Source organism: Mustelus asterias, chromosome 12 (genome assembly GCF_964213995.1).
Source record: "Mustelus asterias chromosome 12, sMusAst1.hap1.1, whole genome shotgun sequence".
In the NCBI taxonomy this organism is placed as follows: domain Eukaryota; kingdom Metazoa; phylum Chordata; class Chondrichthyes; order Carcharhiniformes; family Triakidae; genus Mustelus; species Mustelus asterias.
In genome coordinates, this window is record NC_135812.1 from 96454806 (window position 1) to 96473395 (window position 18590).

Sequence of the window (18590 nt, forward strand, 5' to 3'; positions counted from 1 at the left end):
ATATTCAAATTACTGCCAATGTGCAAAAAGGGCCATTTACTGGATCACAGGGAAATAATGAGGTGTACACAAAGCAAGTATCGTTTCATTGAGAATGTGCAAAAGTGATGACAGAATTTCTCCTCCCTACCAAAGAGTCTGCCTCGATTGAACAAGCCACATCCTTTGTCCATGGGGTGAAGGCACTATAGGATCCATTGTACCCTAGTCGGTTTAGCCAACATCTTAAACTGTGTTCCCATGCAATTAAACTTACCTTGTTTCAACAACAGATGAGATAAACATCAAGTTGAAGGAAAAGTGACATGGAAGCATTGCAAAGCAGCTATTTAGTTTTTTTTAAAAATTCATTTGTGGGACATGGGTGTCGCTGGCTGGCCGGCATTTAATTGCCCATCCATAGTTGCCCTTGGAGGGCCGTTGAGAGTCAACCACACTGCTGTGGCTCCGCAGTCTCACGCATGCCAGACTGGGTAAGGACGGCAGATTTCCTTCCCTAAAGACAATTAGTGAACCAGATGGGTTTTCCAACAATCGACAATGGTTTCACGGTCATCAGTAGATTCTTAATTCCAGATTAATGCAGTTAAGCAGATAATGGCAAGAGCTGAGGTCCTTAAGATTTGAACACCTCATGAAGAGTCAGCAAGTTTGCAGAGGAGGTTAGTCTTTGCTGCTGTCTTGTTCAGATGTTTTTGTATGTCAGTGTTTGGTCAAAGGCAACACCAAAATAAACAGGATGTTGTTCATGATTCAGGCTCTTGCCATTCAAGAACATGTCGAGTTCCCTCTTGGCCCAGCACTGGTCTCACGGAGTTGGCCAGTTTTGCAACATCATTGTTTAGTTACATGTTTAGTCTAGAATATGTCCGAGCCTGAGAGGTACAGCAGATATCATCAGCATAGATAAACTTCCGAGACTGGATTGGAGGCAGATCATTGATACAGAGATTGAAAATAGAGCGGTACGGTGGCACAGTGGTTAGCACTGCTAGCTCACAGCTCCAGAGACCCAGGTTCAATTTCCGCCTTGGGTCACTGTCTGTGTAGAGTTTGCACGTTCTCCCCTTGTCTGAGTGGGTTTCCTCCGGGTGCCCCAGTTCCCTCCCACAGTCCAAAGATGTGCAGGTTAGGTGGATTGGCCATTATCAATGCATGAGGTTACTGGTATAATGCAGGGGAGTGGGCCTAGGTAGAGTGTTCTTTCAGACAGTTGGTACAGTCTCAATGGGCCAACTGGCCTCCTTCTGCACTACTGGGATTCTATGAAAAGAATTGGAGCTGGAACAGATCCTCGTTTATTTATTAGTGCACAAGTAGGCTTACATTCACACTGCAATGAAGTTACTGTGAAAATCCCCTGGTCACCACACTCTGGCACCAGTTTGGGTACACTGACGGAGGATTCAACATAGCCAATACACCTAACTAGCACATCTTTCGGACTGCGGGAGGAAACCAGAGCACCCGGAGGAAACCCAGGTCCCTGGCACTGAGAGGTAGCAGTGCTAACCACTGTGCCACCGTACGGAAGCCCATTCGACTGTTTCCTCCAGTCTCATCGCTCTGAACCATTTGTCTCAAGAGTAATAGTTTGATGGCGAACGATTCAGTGGTTAGATGTCAGTGAGATCCTAAAAACGTGGGAGTAGAGTAATTTCAAGTGGGTGGAGTTCAAGGTCAACACAACTGACCAACAAAAGGGACAGCCTGATAATGATGTAGCAACTGGACTTTCTGTTGTGTTCTCCCTATGGTCAAGCCCACACAACAGCAGGTTTGTTGGTCTCATGACATTTAGATCCCAGCAAGGTGCGGGGTTCCCATTCATTCTGTACCATTTGCCACTGGCTGCAGGCAGAGGCAGGGATGAGAGGAGGGAGGTGGATGCCTCCAAGGGCAGGGCTAGTGGACTGCAGCCAGCTGGTGTCTCCAAACCTTCATCCTTCCAGGTAAATGGCAGCATCCGACAAGGGCTTGTGTGGTAGTCTTTCTACGCTGCCAAAGCAATAGTCTCAAGAGTAGTGGAGGCATGGGGAAGAGTGTCAGAAGGAGGCTCGCTTTTAAAAAAAATATTGACTCACAGGACGTGAGCGTTGCTAGCTAGGCGAACATTTATTTTCCATCCCTAGTTGACCTTCAGCAGGTAGCGAGTTGCCTTCTTGAACCGCTGCAGTTCCTAAGGTGTAGGTACACCCACAGTGCTGTTAGGGAGGGAATTCCAGGATTTTGACCCAGAGAAAGTGAAAGAAAGACAACACATTCCCAAGTCAGGATGGCGAGTGACTTGGAGGGAAGCCTCCAGATGGTAGCCCCAGGTATCTGCTGCTCTTGTCCTTCTAGGTGGTAGTGGTTGTGGGTTTGGAAGGTGCTGCCTAAGGGACTGTGGTGTGTTCCTGCAGTGTTTTTTGTAGATGGTACACAAGACCGCCGCTGTTTGTCGGTGGTGGAGGGGTAAAAATCAAGCAGATTGCTTTGTCCTGGATGGTGTTGAGCATCTTCAGTGTTGTTGGACTGCATTCATCCAGGAAAGTGGAGAGAATTCTATTGCACTCCTGATTTGTGTATTGTAAGTGATGGACAGGCTTTGTGAGGTGAGCTAACCTTTGATCTGCCCTTGTAGCCACAGTATTTATGTAGATAGTACAGTTTACATTTTGTTGATAGGGGGGATTCTGTGATGGTAATGATATTGAATATCAAGGGGTGACAGTTAGATCCTGTCTTGATGTATATGGTAATTGTTTGACACTTGTGTGGCACGAATGTTACTTGGTACTTGTCAGCCCAAGCCTGGATATTGTACAGGTGCTTCAGTATCTGAGGAATCACGAATGGTACTAAACATTACGCAATCATCAGCAAACATTCCCACAGTGGTTAGCACTGCTGCTTCACAGCTCCAGGGACCTGGGTTCGATTCCCGGCTTGGGTCACTGTCTGTGTGGAGTTTGCACATTCTCCTCGTGTCTGCGTGTGTTTCCTCCGGGTGCTCCGGTTTCCTCCCACAGTCCAAAGATGTGCGGGTTAGGTTGATTGGCCATGCTAAATTGTCCCTTAGTGTCCTGAGATGCGTAGGTTAGAGGGATTAGTTGGTAAAATATGTAGGGATATGGAGGTAGGGCCTGGGTGGGATTGTGGTCGGTGCAGACTCGATGGGCCGAATGGCCTCTTTCTGTACTGTAGGGATTCTATGAATTCTATTCTATGAATTTCTGAACTTAGGATGGAAGGCAGGTCATTGGTGAAGCGGCTGAAGATGGTTGGGTCTAGGGCATTATCCCGAGGAATTCCTGCAGTTATGACTGTTGGGGTCCTGGACCCGAATCCCAAGGTATCTTATGAAGCCAGACTGAACGCCAACAATTTCCTATTTTTGGCATATAAGTGAGGATAGGATGCTTCATTCCAGGAGTAATTCCACTGACAAATTAGGGATTTTATACTAAAACAAACTTTATTTAATAATTGTATTTAACTATAATTCTAACAAAAGAGGCAGCTTAACTATTAACAGTTGAACAATATTTTGAAAAAAGAGGAAACAACTCTAATTTCTAACTTATCACTGTTTCAGTTCCAAGTAAGCAACATTCCTCTTACAGACTCAAAAGCCACATTAAATACAGTTAGCAACGATAAATATACTTGCTATAATTAATGGAGACAGCCTTGAAGCTTTCAGAGATTTTGTGGAGAGAGAACAGCTTGCAGAAAACCTCTGTCTTCAAGCAATTCCCAGCCAGAACTGAAATACTGTTTCTCAGCTACAGACCTCCTTCCCCTCATTAATCACATCATCACGTGACCCTGATTACCTTAACCCACCTTCCATTCCTTTCATAAAAATCCCAGGGGAGATCTCCATCTAGAAACAAAAATCCATTAGCTCTATCCTAAGTAAACACTACATGGCTAAAATGAGTAATTATCCTGCTCTCCCAGCATCTGAGCGAAATGTTTTCCAGACACAGCGACTGCCTACAGAAGTACAAATATCACAGGCTGGCCAGCTGCAGGAAATAACAGCAGCATTAACCCAATGAAGAAAATAACATGTTAGCTTGGCTCAGTTAGTAGCAGTCTCAAATCCAAGTTTGAAACATATAGGTTCAAGTCTTTCAATGGATACGAACAATAATCTACACATTTTTGGAAGTGTGGTCTTCCAGGTGAAGTTTTGAAACCAAGTGTACCAGGTCAGGTGGATGTAAAAGATCCCATTGCACTATTCAAAGAGTAAGAAGCTCTCCTCGTCAGCACAGCTCCCTCCAGCAATGCCACTGATTCTAGGTTATTTGTTCATTTGTTGATTTAGTAGAAACCTGTCGTGTTTGAATTGGTGACCGTGGGGTGCATTTTATGGCCCTCAATTAGGGTATTTGAAGGCGAGGGGGTAGGGGGGGTGGGGAGGGAATATTAAAAAAAAGCAGGTAGCCATCTTTCCCATTCACCTCTAAGCTGGCCCCAATATTATGGGAGGCGGATAGAATATCAGGCAGCCCACCCACCCTCAGGCTCATTAAGACCCTCAAGTCACCAATTCAAGTCACAAAAGGGCTTCATTCCATCTCCGCCACTATAATACATTGGGCGGGGAAGGCAAAGGTAGTTGGTCAGATGGCAATCTTAAACAGGTCAGGTTGAAAGGCCAAGAGTTCCTTCCTTTGGGAAGCTCCCCTATGCCCATCATGGATAACGCCCACCCTCCCTCCCCCAAGGTGGTGCCCTGCCTTTGTGCCTCCCCCTCAGCCTCTAAAACCCGACTCCCATGCCCCTCGTTAGGGTCCTCAATCCCTCCTCAACCAAAATCCTTGGGTTTAACCTGAAGTCCAGTATCCATCGTCCTTCTTCTCGGGACGTCAGGGGCTGGGGCTACGTAGCCGCTGGTCTATCTGATTGGCTGGCAGCTCTTGAGGCCATGACGTGTTGTACCTGAGGGGCACATGCCGCACTCTCACCTTGTTGTGGCCGCCCCAGTGTATTGTCGCTGAAGGGCAGCCAGATTTGTCAGTGAGATACTGACAGATGTCTCAACCCCGGAGGGGAAAAGCTCTGTTTCTCACTGCACAGATGCTGCCAGACCTGCCAAGTTATTCAGCATTTTCTTCTTTCATTTCAGATTACCAGCATCCACAATACTTTGACATAACATCAATTGTCATTTTATTTCCCGTTCTTTCTGTCAGATTAAGCAGGCCTGTTCCATGAAAGTGAACACAAGAGTCATGGGCAGGATTTTCCATGCGGGCTTCTGTACCCTCTGATCAGGGTCAGAAACTCGTGCTGTGTGGGAAACGGTCACCTACCTGGGACTTTCCCTGGAGTGGCCAATTAATGGCCAAAAGACGTGCCCATTGTCCAATGGAGGGCGGTGGCTGATGGGTTAATTTGAAGCGATTTAGCTGGACAGCAGCAACAGGATGCACTGAGTGACAGACTGAGCTCCCCATCCTCTCCCGCTCCATCCTTCTTCAAAGGTTAAGTGATAAATAGATTCAGCAGCCTGACCTTCATTGTGGAGGTGGTGGGAATTGGGCTTTTCACTGGGTGGTCTGTGGCTGCTGCCACACTCTGGCCCACTACACATACCCGGAGTGCGAGCCCCCACACGCTACCACCAAGAGTTTGCCTCCAGTCAGCTGTACTCTCCTCCGCCACTCGTGGGACCTGGACATGAACTGAAAAATCCCAGTCATCTTCATTCAACAGGCATTAAGTGGCCATTAATGGGCTATCTGCCACTTGCAGGTGAGTCACCGCACTGCCCCAGCCTTTGAGCAAATGGCCCAGGATGGGATGGAGCCAGGGAACCAGCACGCTAGCCCAGAGGTACTGTTTTTAACATTGCCGGCCTCTGTTCCCCTTCACCTAGAGCCCAAAATCCTATCTTTGGTGTCACATATTTAGACTCTGAGGTTGTGGGGGGGGGGGACTTTTCCCGTCCCGACCGCCACGAGAATCGTAGCGGACGGGGTTGGCGGACCATGCAAAGGTCCATTGACCTCATGTGGAATTTTCCAGTTTTGAGGCAAGCACGCCTATAAAATCCCGCCCTGGATCTCCATATCTCAGGAATCTGGAATACAGCCAGTTGGACATACTGCGTAAGCAGTGTTGCACAGAGGTGCCTCTCTCTCTCTCTCAGTGGATGACAGGGGTAACCTGGCCAAATGAAAGTGCCTCTAGTTACTGTTACTGCTCATGGCAGAGGTTAAACTGTCACACATTGGTCAAAAATGTCCTCCCAGAGATTTGCCTCAATTCAGTGAGCTGGCCTTACCTTCACAGCCATTAGTGTACCACTAGGTGTGTGACGCATCTTCTCCACAACCCCGTACGCACCGCGTCCCAACTCCGAGAGTGGCTCCAGGTCATCAGCTTTCACTTCAAAATTCTACAGAAACAAAGACTTGGGTTTAATGCTCTCTGATAAGTGGGCCAACCAGAACAGGTGAACGAAAGCAGTACACACTGTGGAGGACTTGATTGTCAACACAAACATTTCACCTCGTAGTCCTGCCAGCCAGCTACTCAGACAGATACAAATGCGCACAAGATACGCCAATGAATCCACAGAAGGTAATGTATCATGGAGGGGGATACATCTCCAGCTGATCAGGGGGGATAGGAGCATTATATTATATTATACATAGAATCATATAATGCAGAAGGAGGCCATTCAGCCCATCGAGTCTGCACTGACCACAATTCCACCCAGGTCCTATCCCCAAAACCCCGTGCATTTGCCCTAGCTGGTCCCCCTAACACTAAGGGGCAATTCAGCATGACCAATCCACCTAACCCGCACATCTTTGGACCGTGTCTTACAATGCTGCTGACTGGGTATAACATGGTCTGTCCACATAAATCCACCAGTGTCTAGAGTTTATTAACAGCCAAAGGTTCACTGTATTCTCTATTGTTTGAGAAGTTTTTCAAAAATCTACTTGGCGGGCAATGGGTAATCAAAAACAAAGAATTTTGAGGGAGTATTATGAACAAAATAATCTTGCCTTTAAAAATAAGGTGAGATTTTCTGACTGCTCCTAGTTAGCAATCAAGAAAACAATGTCAGAATAGGACACATGAATGTGTCGACCGAGGTTCTGTCAGCGGATGCTGTCACAATGTTCCTCACACTAAGTTAGATGATTGGTCAGGACACAAGTCTTGTATTGTGTGATACACTATATATGACTACAGTGAACAGGTTTGCTTCTAAGATCAGAAGGGGTTAATTGCTGTGGGTGAGTTTAGAATTAAATTGCCCTTCAGGCTGCAGATCAAGGGAATAATTTTTGTTCAGATGCTGCAGGGATGAAGAGATGGCCAAGGTGGGTCTTGAGCTGAGGCACTGGTTAAGCCTACATTTAGAGCAAGGTGCCACCTTGGTTGGTACAAGCGATGAAATCCGCACCAAGAATGGCCACTGGGAGGATCATTAAATAACGGAATGGCCACTAACTTTCATTAAAGAGACTGTACAGTATTTTGGTGGCTCGCACTCCAATCAATATGCCCTCTCAATAGTATCCAGCTGCTTGGAAGTAAAAACAGTATTGATGTCAGTTTTAAACACTACTTAAAGTCATCGCTTACAGGAATACGTGACATTTCATGGTCATTGCTGCTGGAACTGTGAAGAGGGCCTGTGCCGAATTTCTAGAACATTTTGAGCCCGATTTTAGTTTATTCAAACCCATTCACTTAAGAGTTAAAATCGAGCAGTTTAACAAAACTTCACCAACACTCGAGCGACATGTATTCTGGAAATTCTCTGAGGGTTTCACTGCAACAAGAACAGAGGATGCTGAACAAACTCAGCAGGTCTGTCAGCATCCATCAGGACAGAAACACAGTTAACATTCGAGTCATGGACCCATCATCGGAACTGAATGGAGGGAGAATGAGAGAGCAAAATAAACTGCAGATGGCCTGGGGGTGGGGGGGGGTTTGCTTTGTATGAATGGAATATTAAAAAATTAACAGAGAAGGGGGGCTTAAGCTATAGTAGAAAGGTCAAAATCTAAAGTTGCCAAACTCAACATCCCTAGGGCTGTAACATTCGCAACCGGAAGATGAGCTGCTGTTCCTCCAGCCTGCGCTGGGCTTCACTGGAATACTGCAGCAGGCCAAGGATGGGCATGAGAACTAGGTGCTGAATTAAAATGGCACGCAACAGGAAGGTTGGGGTCATGCTTACGAAATGAGTGCAGGTGTTCCGCAAAGCAGTCGCCCAGTCTGCACTTAGTCTCCCTCATGTAGGGGAGACGGCACTGGAAGCAATGAATACAATAAACCACATTGAAGAAGCTTCCTCTGTTCTTGATTCAGATTCCAGCATCCACAGTATTTTACAAAGAAAGAATGAAGAAAAGTACAGCACAGGAACAGGCCCTTCGGCTCTCCAAGCCCGTGCCGATCATGAATCCCTAACTAAACTAATAAAAAACCTTCTACCCTTACTCAGTCCATATCCCTCTATTCCCTCCCTATTCATGTACCCATCCAGATGTCTTTTAAATGTTGCTAATGCGCCTGCTTCCACCACCTCCTCTGGCATCGCTTTCCAGGCACCCAACACTCTCTGCGTGAAAAACCTCCCCTGCACATCTGCTTAAAAATTCCCTCTCTCACCTTGAACCTGTGCCCCCTTGTAATTGACACTTCCACCCTGGGAAAAAGCCCCCTAACTATCCACCCTGTCTATGCCTCTCATAATTTTGTAGATCTCTATCAGGTCTCCCCTCAACCTCTGTCTTTCCAATGAAAGCAATCCTAATTTGTTCAACCTCGCTTCATAGTCAAAGCCCTCGAGACCAGGCAACATCCTGGTGAACCTTCTTTGCACTCTCCCCAAAGCTTCATGTCCTTTCGTTTATTTATGTAATATGCAACTCCACCTTATAGGAATGACTAAGAGAAAGGGAGTGCTTGGTCTGGCTAGGAGCCTGCCTTGGTCGACAGGATGAATGGGGCGAAGACATGAGTTCCAGGTAGAGCAGCAGTAACTGCAGGAGGAGCGAGGGACAGGAGGGAGAGATGGACTCCTTCTCCCTGTAAGGTATACCAGCCACAGTGCTCCACATCTCCACTGTCACAAAAGCTTGGCAATTAACTGCTCCCTGGAGCATTCTCTGATTGTACCAATCAGAGTCCACTTGTCAACCAATCAGCACTCACAGTTCATCAACACTCTCTTCTCATAAGTATAAATCTTTGTTCCCTTTACAATTGGTATTCTTGCAAATTCAGTCCTGATGAATGCAAGACAACATGTCATTTTTAAAAAACTAATTCTCAAGTCCTGTACTACTAAACAACTCTAATTAAAACAATTCCAAAGCTCAACTTCAGTTTCTGCTTTCTAAGTACTACAGAATTAAATCAGTCAGGGAGGCAATGGACTACTGGTATCACTAGACTATTAATCCGTTACTCAGCTGATGTTCTGGGGACCCGGTTCGAATTCCGCCATGGCTGATGGTGGAATTTGAATTCAACAAAAAACAAACCCGGAATTAAGAATCTACTGATGACTGTGAAATCATTGTTGATTGTCGGAAAAACCCATCTGGTTCACTAATGTCCTTTAGGGAAGGGAATCTGCTTCCCTACCTGGTCTAACCTATATGTGACTCCAGAGCCACAGCAATATGGTTGACTCTCAACTGCCCTCTTAAAAAGGGCAACTGTGGATGGGCAATAAATGTAAGAAGTTTCACAACACTAGGTTAACACTCCAAAAGCTTGTGCTACCAAATAAACCTGTTGGACTTTAACCTGGTATTGTGAGACTTCTTACTGTGCTTACCCCAGTCCAACACCGGCATCTCCCGATAATAAATGCTGGCCAGCCAGTGGTGCCCATGTCCCATGAATGAAAAACAAATAGGGATCACTGGTAAGACGATGATGAAGACATCTTTCATACTCAGGGATTGGAATTTACTTTAAGCAGCTGTACACCAAACATTTTCTACCTGCCGTTAAACTTTGGTCGTTTTAGTGTGTGGGACTATTGATTCTCTTTACATTGTATTTATATACCACTGCTGCCCTCTAGAGGTCACTCATTTCTACCAATGGAGGAACATTAAAGACAGAATACCACATGACTGCATTGACAATTTCTGGCCATGTGGTGTGTGTACAATATATTTTTCTGCAGGTTTCTCCCCCCAAAGGATCTCACATTTGTTGAGATCGGATTCCCCAGCATGAAGGCGAGAGGTGAGAATGAATGGATAGCTCAGTGTTGAAAAAAGCCCTAGCAGCTTTTTAAGAGAAAACAATTGTTGGTGGAGGGTACGGTCGGATCTCATTAGACAAATGAATCGAGATGGGCCAAGAATTCTTTCTCAGTCATTGTGAACTTGCACCACCTGGTTCCTTTCCCATGGAGAGCGTCAGGACTTGATTCAACATCCACAATGTCACTGGAGTGGACCCAGGATTCCCAGCCCAGGCTCCTGAGGCCTAATGGTCCTTCCCAGCCCTCTGGCTGCAGTCAAGCTTGAGATAGTTTAGCTCCTCTGCCTTCATACCAGTGGTGGACAGCCTGCGGCCTGGGGGAGCCACATGTGACACATCTAGGTTCTGAGTGCGGCGGCCCACATTTTGCTGACCGTTGTTCAAACGCAGGGTTAGCAAGATTCCACTGATTGCTGTCCGTGTGCTTTTTTTCCCTACCAGCGTTACTGAAGTGATAGGCACATCGAGCAAAGGCAAGTGAAGATAGGTGCATGCTGGATACACAACATTGACTTTGACAGCCCTCTGCTCCCTCTGTATCCAGTCAAAGTGTAGATATTTCTGTAGTGCTTACCATTTGAGGTTGATGACAGTTGTATAAATATATAAATGATTGATCATTTTCTATAACGCATTATGAAATATTCAGCCGATATTAAATGCATTTAATCTGATTCAAGGGGTCATGGTTAGCGAACAAGGCTGATTTTAATCTTATGGCCCCCCTGAGGTGAAGGAGGGCCACCCATGCGGCCCACTCACTCGCCCAAGTCTCCTATCACTGCTCTATACCATACCTGTGGTATCTTCCCACTAAACCAGGGGAATTTTTCTTCATTTATTCATTCACAAGATGTGGGTGTTTCTGGAAAAGCCAACATTTGTTACCCCTCCCTCATTGCCCGTACCATCCTCTTACAGATTTTTTAAATATACTTTTCCAATTCAATCAAATCAAATCCAATTCAGAGTCTCAACAAGTTGAGACATTTCAGATCCAGGCTGACAAGACAGGGCGAGCGACCAAACCACCCTGTCCTGGGCCTGATCTACATGAGCCAAGCTGATTGGAGAAGGGGGAGGTTCTTCCTCCAAGACTTGAGCTCATTTGCATCTTAGCCAAAAGGCCGAGATGCCGCTTTAAAAAATTGCTTCATATGAAACTTCAGCGTAACCTAATGACCTCAACCAAGTGCGGCCGACCATGGGCTGCCGACCATACTACACTTGATCTTAGCCAAAAGGCCGAGAATTCCAACACCACAAGCAAATGGCCTTTTGAGGATGTTCATGAGGGCGGCACAGTAGCTCAGTGGTTAGCACTGCTGCTTCACAGCACCAGTGACCTGGGTTCGATTCCAGGCTTGGGTGACTGTCTGTGTGGAGTCTGCGTGGATTTCCTCCGGGTGCTCCGGTTTCCTCCCACACTCCAAAGATGTGCGGGTTAGGTTGATTGGCGATAAATTGCCCCTTAGTGTCAGGGGGCTTCGGACGGTAAGTATGTGGGATTACAGGGATCGGTGGGATTGTTGTCAGTGCAGGCTCGATGGGCCGAATGGCTTCTGCAATGCAAACTCACAGTTGTGACTTGTGACTGTGCACACACCAGGGCCAATTCTGAGGGGAAGTAAAAGTTTTTGCACAAGACCAAATTGTCCCCAGGAGCGGAAATCCCACGAACAATTAAAGTGTGAAAATATGTGTTAGTGAACATTCTGACACAATGGTTATCACTCTCTCTCTCAGATCAATCAACCACACAACATTACAGGCCATCTGCACAATTTCTAACATCAGGTTCAGACAAATTCTGTTTCTGCAAGAATTCATCTAATGAAATCCTACCAAATCTATCCTCACCAACTCATTCGATTCCAAGGTGAACAGGTCAAAAGCAAAATGTTTCATAAGCATCAGATTCCTGGCTGCCATCTTTGAAATAGCGACCCCCTCCCCACCAACACCACCCCGGAACAACTTCCCCCTCCAATCGACAGTGACAGGAGAGAGGGGCGCAAAGACCTCATGAGAATTTCAACCTCTGATGGGAATGCAGAAACAGGACTTGGCCATTTAGGCCTTCAAGCCAGTTCCAGCATTCAATTAAATCACAGTTAATCTGCCTAACTCCGCCCCATATCCCTTAATATTTTTGGAAAACAAAAATCAGTTCCTCTCAGATTTAAAACTGCAATTTGACCATCAGCTTCAATTGATCTTTGCGAAAGAGAGTTCTAAATTTCTTCCAACATTTGTACGTTAAAGTCGTTTCGCAGATTTTTTTTTTGTTTTTATTCCAATTCAATCAAATCAGTCCAATTCAGAGTCTCAACAAGTTGCGACATTTCCGATCCAAGCTGATAAGACAGGGCTCTCACCTCCTGTCTTGGGCTTGATCTACATGATCCAAGCTGATTGGAGTAGGCATTGCACCTCCTCCAAGGCTTGATCACACTTGCACCTTAGCCAAAAGGCCGAGATGCCGCTTTTAAAACTTGCTTCAAATGAAGCTAAAATGTAACCTAATAACTTCAACCAAGCACAGCATGTCGATACTACACTTGATCGATATGCAAGTTAAAGGCCATTGCTCGGAACCCTATAAGCCCTGCAATGTTCTCCTTGTCTGTGTAAAGGATTAGACTGCCCATTAACTTATCGCTTCTTGGCCTTTTGGCTAAGATCCAGTGTAGTATTGACATGCTGTACTTGGTTGAAGTCATTAGGTTACATTTTAGCTTCATTTGAAGCAATTTTTAAAAGCGGCATCTCGGCCTTTTGGCTAAGATGCAAATGAGATCAAGCCTTGGAGGAGGTGCAATGCCTGCTCCAATCAGCTTGGATCATGTAGATCAAGCCCAAGACAGGAGGTGAGGGCCCTGTCTTGTCAGCTTGGATCGGGAATGTCTCAACTTGTTGAGACTCTGAATTGGAATGGATTTGATTGAATTGGATTTTTAAAAAAATTAGACTGCCCATTAACTCACTGGGTTCTTTATTTCTGTCCCTGGTGTGGGTATACACAGTAAACCAGCATGCAGACCACATGCTTATGTTTATTTATTAGTGTCACAAGTAGGCTTTCATTGCAATGAAGTTACTGTGAAAATCCCCTAGTCGCCACACTCCGGCTCCTGTTCGGGTACACTGAGGGAGAATTTTAGCATGGCCAATGCACCTAACCAGCACTTCTTTCAGACTGTGGGAGGAATCCCACGCAGACACGGGGAGAATATGCAGACTCCACACTGATAGTGACCCAAGCCGGGAATCGAACCTGGGTCCCTGGTGCTGTGAGGTAGCAGTACCACTGTGCCACCATGCCACTTATACTTGTACACAGAATTTGTTTTAAATAATGGAAAATAGAGTCCAGTTTTACCTTGGATAAATAGAGAAATTATTTTAAAAACTGAGTGAAGTGATGCCTACTTCTAGCTGACCAAAACTACAGTCTGCGACTGGGAATATTGATGTTTGATTATGCAGCAGTGGTGCATTGCCCTCCAGTGGATATAGCCAGTACAGCAACAAATATACCTGCATCAAAAGTTTAATCAATTATAATGGTGCCCCTTTGGAAGGTATACTGCAGGGATGGCTCTACCTTGAGGACAATCCCTGCAATTTTGTCCAAAACATTTTTAAAAAGTGATTGATCTTCTTGTGGGCATCAAATTCATGCTTTTGCAAGATTGGATAGAAAACATACTTGTTTGCCAAGATTTGGCATCTGTATCATTGATACTCATCTAATCATTGACCAAGCATTGCAAAAACTTCAAGTTATGGGGAGGAGATGGCCTGGTGGTATTATCATTAGACTATTAATCCAGAAACTCAGCAAATGATCCGCCATGGAAGATGGTGGAATTTGAATTCAATTTTTAAAATCTGGAATTAAGAATCTACTGATTACCATGAAACTATTGTCGATTGTCAGAAAAGTCCATCTGGTTTCGTTAAGGAAGAAAATCTCCCATCCTTACCTGGTCTGGCCTACATGTGACTCCAGAGCCACAGCAATGTGGTTGACTTTCAGCTGCCCTCGGGCAACTGGGGATGGGCAATAAATGTTGGCCAGCCAGCGACGCCCATGTCCCATGAATGAATAATTTTTTAAAAACTGGCCCCCATTCTCATACAGTTATTCGAGCCTTTATGGGGTTTTACTCTGGACAATTCTATCAATGCAAGGACAGAGGATGACAATGTCAAAAATCAGCAGTGCCCTGATCAGTAAACAAGTCCACTGATGGGATAAAAGTGTAGGAGCCAGCTGGAGTGAGGTATAGACCTGTCCGACTGAAGGCAGACCAGAGACAGACTGTCTCTGCATTATAAAATTGCCTGTTCTTTTATCTTCTGCTGCAAATATAAACAAATCCCAAAAATAACATTGTCCTGCATGTCTCTGATCTGAGTGAACAACAAGCAGTTTGCAATTTACCTCATGAAATTGGAGCAGTGGCTCAGGAAACATCTATTTTTAAAATCCTTAAAGGGACAATGCCACCCTGTTACCCAGCACAAAGGGCAGCTCACTCACTTTGCTTTAAATGATTTGTTCCTGTTATGTATGTGGGGCGCAGCCCCTTTAAGAGGATGGGTCAAGTGACCCGGGGTGTGGGCTGACCTGCCGAGGAAACCGCCCCTGCAGCCACTCGAGGGCTGGAGTGTGAGGAGTACAGTTCTTCAATAAACCCTATTGTTCCTGTGGCTTGTTTTTGGTGTGACTTCTTTGAAGCTACAACCCCCCACCCCCCCCCCGGTTGTCTCAGACTTCACACAGTTACAACTTAAAATTTTGTTGCCAAGAATTCCAAAACAAATGGATAGCATGAAACTTATCACTGAGAGCTTTGCTATAAGATCACATCTTAAAATAAGGGCTTTACGTCATATTCCTTCCACACATCACATTCCCATGTAAGGTTGTGGAGAGTAATGACTCTTACCTTTTCACCAATAGCAATGCAAGCCTTTGAATCCAGGTCTCTAGGTGGGCTGTAGAGAGAAAACAAAAGGATTTCAGCTCACACTTGGACCTCTTCAGAAAACAAACTCGAGAACTTCCGACAACACGCGAGGGAACATCTTCACACAAGCATCAGGCTGGATAAAACTGTGTGGAAGAGTTTCACTTAGGTGGTAAGGTGGGGAGATGGTGGTGTAGTGGTATTAAGAACATAAGAACATAAGAACTAGGAGCAGGAGTAGGCCATCTGGCCCCTCGAGCCTGCTCCACCATTCAATAAGATCATGGTTGATCTTTTCGTGGACTCAGCTCCATTTATCCGCCCGCTCACCATAACCCTTAATCCCTTTACTGTTCAAAAATGTATCTACCTTTACTTAAAAACATTCAGTGAGGTAGCCTCAACTGCTTCACTGGGCAGGGAATTCCACAGATTCACAACCCTTTGGGTGAAGACTTTCCTCCTCAACTCAGTCCAAAATCTGCTCCCCCTCATTTTGAGGCTCTGCCCCCTAGTTCTAGTTTCACCCGCCAGTGGAAACAACCTCCCTGCTTCTATCTTATCTATTCCCTTCATAATCTTATATGTTTCTGTAAGATCTCCCCTCATTCTTCTGAATTCCAATGAGTATAGTCCCAGTCTATTCAGTCTCTCCTCATAAGCTGTCGCTGGACTAGCAATCCAGATACCCAGGGTAATGCTCTGAGGATCCGAGTTTGAATCCGACCATGGACGATGGCGAAATTTGAATTCAATAAAACAAAACCTGGAATTAAAAGTCTAATTAATGATGAGCGTGGATGGATTTTTGTAAAAACCCATCTGGTTCATCGGTGTCCTTTAGGGAAGGAAATCTTACTTGGTCTGGCCTACTGGTGACTCCAGACACACAATAAGGTTTAATCTTAAATGGCCTTGTAAGCCATTCAGTTCAAGAGCAATAAATGCCCAATAAAGAACAGACTCACTGAATGTATACAGCGAATATCTCAGTTGTACTCGGGAGTGCAACTTTTTCCACGTGGACAACTTTTAAAATAACTTTGCAACATTTGTAAAATGTCTGAAATGTACTGTATTCATAGAGTCATAGAATATCTACAGTGCAGAAGGAGGCCATTCGGCCCATCGAGTTTCATCGTCATAGAAACCCTACAGTGCAGAAAGAGGCCATTTGGCCCATCGAGTCTGCACCAACCACAATCCCACCCAGGCCCTACCCCCATATCCCTACATATTTACCCGCTAATCCCTCTAACCTACGCATCCAGGGACACTAAGGGGCAATTTAGCATGGCCAATGAACCGAACCAGCATATCTTTGGACTTTGGGAGGAAACCAGAGCACCCGGAGGAAACCCACACAAACTTGGGGAGAACATGCAAACTCCACACAGACAGTGACCCAAGCCAGGAATGGAACCTGGGTCCCTGGCGCTGTGAAGCAGCAGTGCTAACACTGTGCCACCATGCCACCTTCCCCCCCCCCCCCCGCTCTCCCAAAAGACTAGTTGTTAAACTAGGAGAACCTGAGGTGCTTTTCATTCGAACGAAGAAGGCCATCAAAGGTATGAAAGGTTTTGAGTAAGTCACCAAAGTAATTTCCACTGGTTAGCAAGTGAGTGTTTTAAGGAGTTCTCGAATTAAGAGGTCATAAGTTAAAAGAAAACAAATCACCTTGAGAATAAAGATGGGGATTAGTTAGAAGTTACTTTAGGAAGTGGCAAAACATAGAATGGCCTTCCAAAACAATGTTGAAAGCAGAGCCTCAATAGATTCTTTTTGAAAAAAGATAAATAATTGAGAAAATAAAAATTCAGAAGGTTACAGAGAAAGGAACGGAGACAGAGACTAAACGGATAACTCTTCCAGACACGCAGCATAAACATGATGGGTCACATTATCTGCCTCTGTGATCCTAAAGTGACGTTATTGCTGCTTTTCTGAAAAAATATGCAGGGAACAAACAGTCTGACCAGTAAATTCTGAGCATTACATGTCTGAGTGCCAGGGCTAGCATTACTTGACAAATCTGGCTCAGTAGCTACATTTATTATCGGAACATAAGAATTAAGAGCAGAAGTAGGCAATTCAGCCCTTCGAGGCTGCTCCGCCATTCAGTCAGATCATGGCTGGTTTCTCCCTGGTCTCAAATCCACCTCTGTACCTGTTCCCCATATCCCTTTAACCCATTTTTATGAGAAATATATTTATCTCCTTCTTGAAACCATTTAGTGATTCAGACTCCACCGTGCTTTGGGGCAGCGAGTTCCACAAATTCACCACCCTCTGCGAGAAGTAGTTCCTCCTCATCTCAGTGTTAAATCCACTGCCTCTCAACCTATACCTGCGACCTCTTGCTCTAGATTGCCCCAGAAGGGGACACATTTGGTCTACGTTTACCTAATCAATCCCTTTTATATACCTCGATCAGATTCCCTCTACAGCGTGTACGAGCCCAAACTGTTTAATCTCTCCTCATATGTCAACCCTTTCATCACCGGAATCAATCTGGTGAACCTCCTCTGAACTGCCTCCAAAGCCACCACATCCTTCCTCAAATAAGGAGACCAAAACTGGACACAATACTCCCTCCAAATGTAGTCTCACCAACATCCTATTGCAATTACAATTGCAACAACACTTTTCTCAAGTAGAGAATATTCATGCCCCTTTGGAAGTTAACTACAAGGCATGGAGGCTTACAACCTATAACTCCACCCCATCCCCCAGCTCCCCACTACCAAAGGGAAAGAAACTAGATGGAGAACAGGGGAATCAGATCTTGCATTTTATTCATATATTGAAACACTGAGAAGCATGCATAAATCGAGTGCCTGGGATTGTTCTTCATTCCAGAAATGTTGCTACACCACATCCAAACAGATGTCAATTTTCCAATTCCACCCCCTCAGGCAAAGCTGGAAAGACAGATACAATTCAACTTGCTGTACTTTCGCCTTAATTATTTCTGGTTTTCCCTTTTAAAACTTGCTCCCAAGCCTTCTGGCCTCACATGCTGACCAGACCACAAAGAGGCACACAAGAGATGGGTATCTCTCTCCTTTCCAATGAGAAGAGGCCTCAAAGTTCTTGCGGCTGTTCTCCTCACGCGCCCGAGTGGAGCTTTGAATACCTACTCTCTAGATTCCTCTATATAAACTTCTTACAAAACAGGAAAATTCCTTTAGCCTCGGAAATGTTGGAATCTTTTATTCTTCTTGTCCCAGTGCTGGTAAATGGAATTAGTATACATTGGTATTTGATGGTTGGCATAGACCTGATGGGTCGAAGGACCTGTTTCTGTGCTCTATGACTGGAATCTTACCAATGTTCACACCGGCAGGATTTTCC

At 45.3% G+C, this 18590-nt stretch overlaps 1 protein-coding gene and 1 non-coding gene across 2 annotated transcripts in view; one reads left to right on the forward strand and one right to left on the reverse strand.

Annotated features, from left to right (window-relative positions):
* map2k6 (mitogen-activated protein kinase kinase 6) overlaps positions 1 to 18590 on the reverse strand; it is a 113623-nt gene that overhangs the window by 54393 nt on the left and 40640 nt on the right. The window contains exons 3-4 of the mRNA XM_078225662.1: positions 15216 to 15264; positions 6284 to 6397 (exon numbers count right to left, since the gene is read on the reverse strand). Coding sequence (XP_078081788.1) covers positions 6284 to 6397; positions 15216 to 15264 — 163 coding nt within the window. The remainder of the gene's footprint in view (positions 1 to 6283; positions 6398 to 15215; positions 15265 to 18590) is intronic.
* LOC144502082 (U2 spliceosomal RNA) lies at positions 12915 to 13113 on the forward strand. Its single transcript, XR_013499247.1, has one exon. It is a non-coding gene; the product is annotated as a U2 spliceosomal RNA (small nuclear RNA).